Source organism: Apis dorsata, unplaced genomic scaffold, assembly GCF_000469605.1.
Source record: "Apis dorsata unplaced genomic scaffold, Apis dorsata 1.3 scaffold_12, whole genome shotgun sequence".
Classification (NCBI taxonomy): domain Eukaryota; kingdom Metazoa; phylum Arthropoda; class Insecta; order Hymenoptera; family Apidae; genus Apis; species Apis dorsata.
The window spans coordinates 11,062-14,122 of NW_006263315.1; the positions used below are offsets into that span (position 1 = coordinate 11,062).

General features: G+C 41.0%; 1 protein-coding gene and 1 long non-coding RNA gene across 2 annotated transcripts in view; one reads left to right on the forward strand and one right to left on the reverse strand.

The window, feature by feature from the left end:
* LOC116185280 overlaps nucleotides 1-3,061 on the reverse strand; it is a 12,819-nt gene that overhangs the window by 9,356 nt on the left and 402 nt on the right. The window contains exon 2 of the long non-coding RNA XR_004150092.1: nucleotides 522-1,499. This is a non-coding gene — a long non-coding RNA (uncharacterized LOC116185280). The remainder of the gene's footprint in view (nucleotides 1-521; nucleotides 1,500-3,061) is intronic.
* LOC102676258 (transcription factor AP-2-epsilon) overlaps nucleotides 620-3,061 on the forward strand; it is an 87,972-nt gene continuing 85,530 nt past the window's right edge. The window contains exon 1 of the mRNA XM_031509392.1: nucleotides 620-924. Within this exon, the coding sequence (XP_031365252.1) occupies nucleotides 643-924 (282 nt within the window). The 5' untranslated portion in view covers nucleotides 620-642. The remainder of the gene's footprint in view (nucleotides 925-3,061) is intronic.

Genomic DNA, 3,061 nt, shown 5'->3' on the forward strand with positions numbered 1-3,061 from the left:
AGGAAAAAGAAGGTCAGGCTCGTTTGGAAAATTGGATGTGCTCCGGCCGGGATTCTGTTTACCGGTGAGCGGCACCGTTATCGGGGACAGGCGATTTATCAGCCCATTGTCTTCGGGCAGGGCGTCTTCGGGGGACTCGTCACGAATGTACGAATCCTTGGCCACGTACGATCCTCGAATCCGTGCCGGCTCTTAACGAATACCGCCTGGATATTCGTTCGTGGATCGAAGACGTGAGCTCGAAGGAAATTGATCGATAAGAGAAATATATATATATATACGTATATATATATATAACGATTCGAGCATACGTCAACGTACTCTCTAATGGAAAAGAATTCGAGAGGAGAGTGTTATCGTACACGCGTGTAAGGAAAGTGTCGAACGAGCGTTCATCAATTGAACGCGTTGGAATTATTTTCACGAAGCTTTATCGGACAAGAGATATGGACAAGAGTTAGAGAATAGAAAGGAAATTGGGCATTCGAAGGAAGGATCTATGAACGTGGATCCGTACTCACTTGAAGAGTGGAGGTGCCTCGTTGCCACCTCTCGTCTTGTCGAAGACGAGGCCCGACTGTCCGCGAATTCTGGTGATCGTGACCATCGAGGAGGCATCCGCGGCGGGAAAAGTGGCCCATCATGTCCGTGCTGGAGGCCGGTGAAGCCGACAGGTCGACCATGTCACCGCTGGACGAAGTCGTATCCCCGACGAGCGTCGAGTCGGAACTGATGGTCACCGACATGTTGGACGAGCACGAGACCACGCTGAACGAGCACAGGGACGGTGGCAAGCGCAAGAGAGACACGGACGGCGAGGAGCTGACACCCAGGAAGTTGCCCTCACTCACCAGGAACAACAACGACGTGGGCTTCGTCCTCGAGGAGAGCGCTGACGACGATCTCCGCGAGGACAGAGATGACGTAAGTCGAATATTTCTTTTTTTTTTCTTTTCCTTTTCTTTCTTTCTCGTTTCCAACGCGGAGGAGAGAGAGAGAGAGAAAGAGAGAAAGAGAGAGAGAGAGAGGTGTTCGAGGTGAATGGTGATTCGTCTCGTCGTGTCGATTAATATCGTTGGATTAGATTTTGCTGATTCATACGATGATGGAATCGAATGGAGTTTAAATTTTGGAAGAGTTTGCGTACGATTTTTCTTCTTTTTTTCTTTTTGGAGGGATTTCTCAATTTAAATGATAAACAATATTTCGAATTCCCTGTTTTAAATATGTAAGCGTTATCTACGTTTGATCGATTGTTAATTTTTAAGTCGTATCTTGTGATGTTTTTATTCGATTTTTCCAATTTTCTAATTCCAAGAGACTATGAATGAAATCTTAAAAACTTTCTGAAAACTTTCTTCCATCACATTTAAAAAAAATTTAGAATTAAAACTTACAGATCCTTTCGCCGGAAAGTTTCTCCATTGTGAAAGCTTGAAAGTATATACTTCATTGTCATGCTTCAAGATATTCTCTTCAAAACCATAACACTCGTATAGCTGAAGCATCTATGCACCGTATATCGATATGCTCGAATGAAAAATGCGAAGACGGAAAGGAGGAAAAGATTGTTAATCGATAACGCTTAACGTGAAATCAATTGATTCCATTTTCTTTTTTATTTCTCTCTGGACCAGACGTTTCTACTGAAACTTGTCAAAGCGGAGGAGGGTGCCATATCACGAAACTTGAGAGTACACGCCGCCTTTCAATGACATTTATTCTCTTTTAAAGCGTACTCCATAACCCTGTTCATCGGCGAACGAATCTCTACATTGCGTAGAAACTAAATTCTCACGTGGCAAGTGAAAGAGCAGCTGTCGGTTCAAGTGTTGTCCGCCCACGCATCGGTTATACCTGCTCCACTGTCGTGAGCAGTATTCAACTCTGACATACGGCAACAAATCAGGTGTCTGGATCCAGGACTATAATAAAACGAAGCTATTAGCGCGTCATCTTTACGGCCCAGGAAGCGCGATGCCGTTCCTCGCTTATACAGCTAATAATGCGCCCTTTTCTTCTATCCGATTTTCGCATGGTCGTTGAACCTTAAATCGCCCCTTTCCATTCCATGTCTCTCGTCTTTTTCTTTTCTTTTCGAGATGACGATTCATCGAAGATGGCGAGGCGAGTCGTCTTGAAAAATTGGAAAATTTACGCGATTGAGATTGATCTTTTCATCTCGATCGGATTCGCACGAGATTAATAAAGATTGGATCTTTCGATTGGAAATCTCGCGTGCATTTAAGATCGTTAAAGATTTCTAAAGATGGTGGTCACGACATTTCGTAGAATTTATTAAAGATAATTGGAAATTTAGAAAGCGTATTGGAAATTTTCTTCTTGGAACTTCTCTTGGCTGTATCTATTCGAAACGGAAACGATCGAATCGAAGAGGAATCGGTCGAAAATTTTATCTTATATCCTTGAGAAATTCGTAATAATGGTAGTTTCTATTGCTATTCTGTTTTTGATTGATTGAATACGACGAGGTGTCTTTAAAAATTAAAGAGATGTATAAAAATTATGGATAATTATAATAAATTTCTTTAGAACCTATCCAATTCTCTCTAAACAATTTCATATCGTAGTTCGTTAACTGTAAAGGGAAGCCCTTTTTACTAGCTTCTTCCAAAGATATTAAGTTATCTAAAAATGCAACCTTGTTAGGATAAATTATCCCATTCTCTTTAAACTCTCGTATAACCTCTGCGCCAAGAGACGTAACTCAAAACAATTATCAAATTTCTTTCACCGCATAACGAACCGTACATCATCGTTCATTGCGTCATACTGTAATGTTATAATTGCTGTCGTAAAGGCAGTGTAAACGTTCTCTCTTAAGTATTCATTAAGTTCGTTTCGTATAGCGGAAGTATCTTAAAACGGGACATTAAAAACATTATTTACCGCATCGACGTCTTGGCGAATAATAATCTTCAAGATGTAAAAACAAAATTAGAAAGGAAGTAGCCAAATAACTGTGTTGGCTGATCGTTAAACGCGACAAAGAAGTAAATTTCGAGTTGTCCAAAATTGTTTTTTTTTTTTTTTTTTTTTT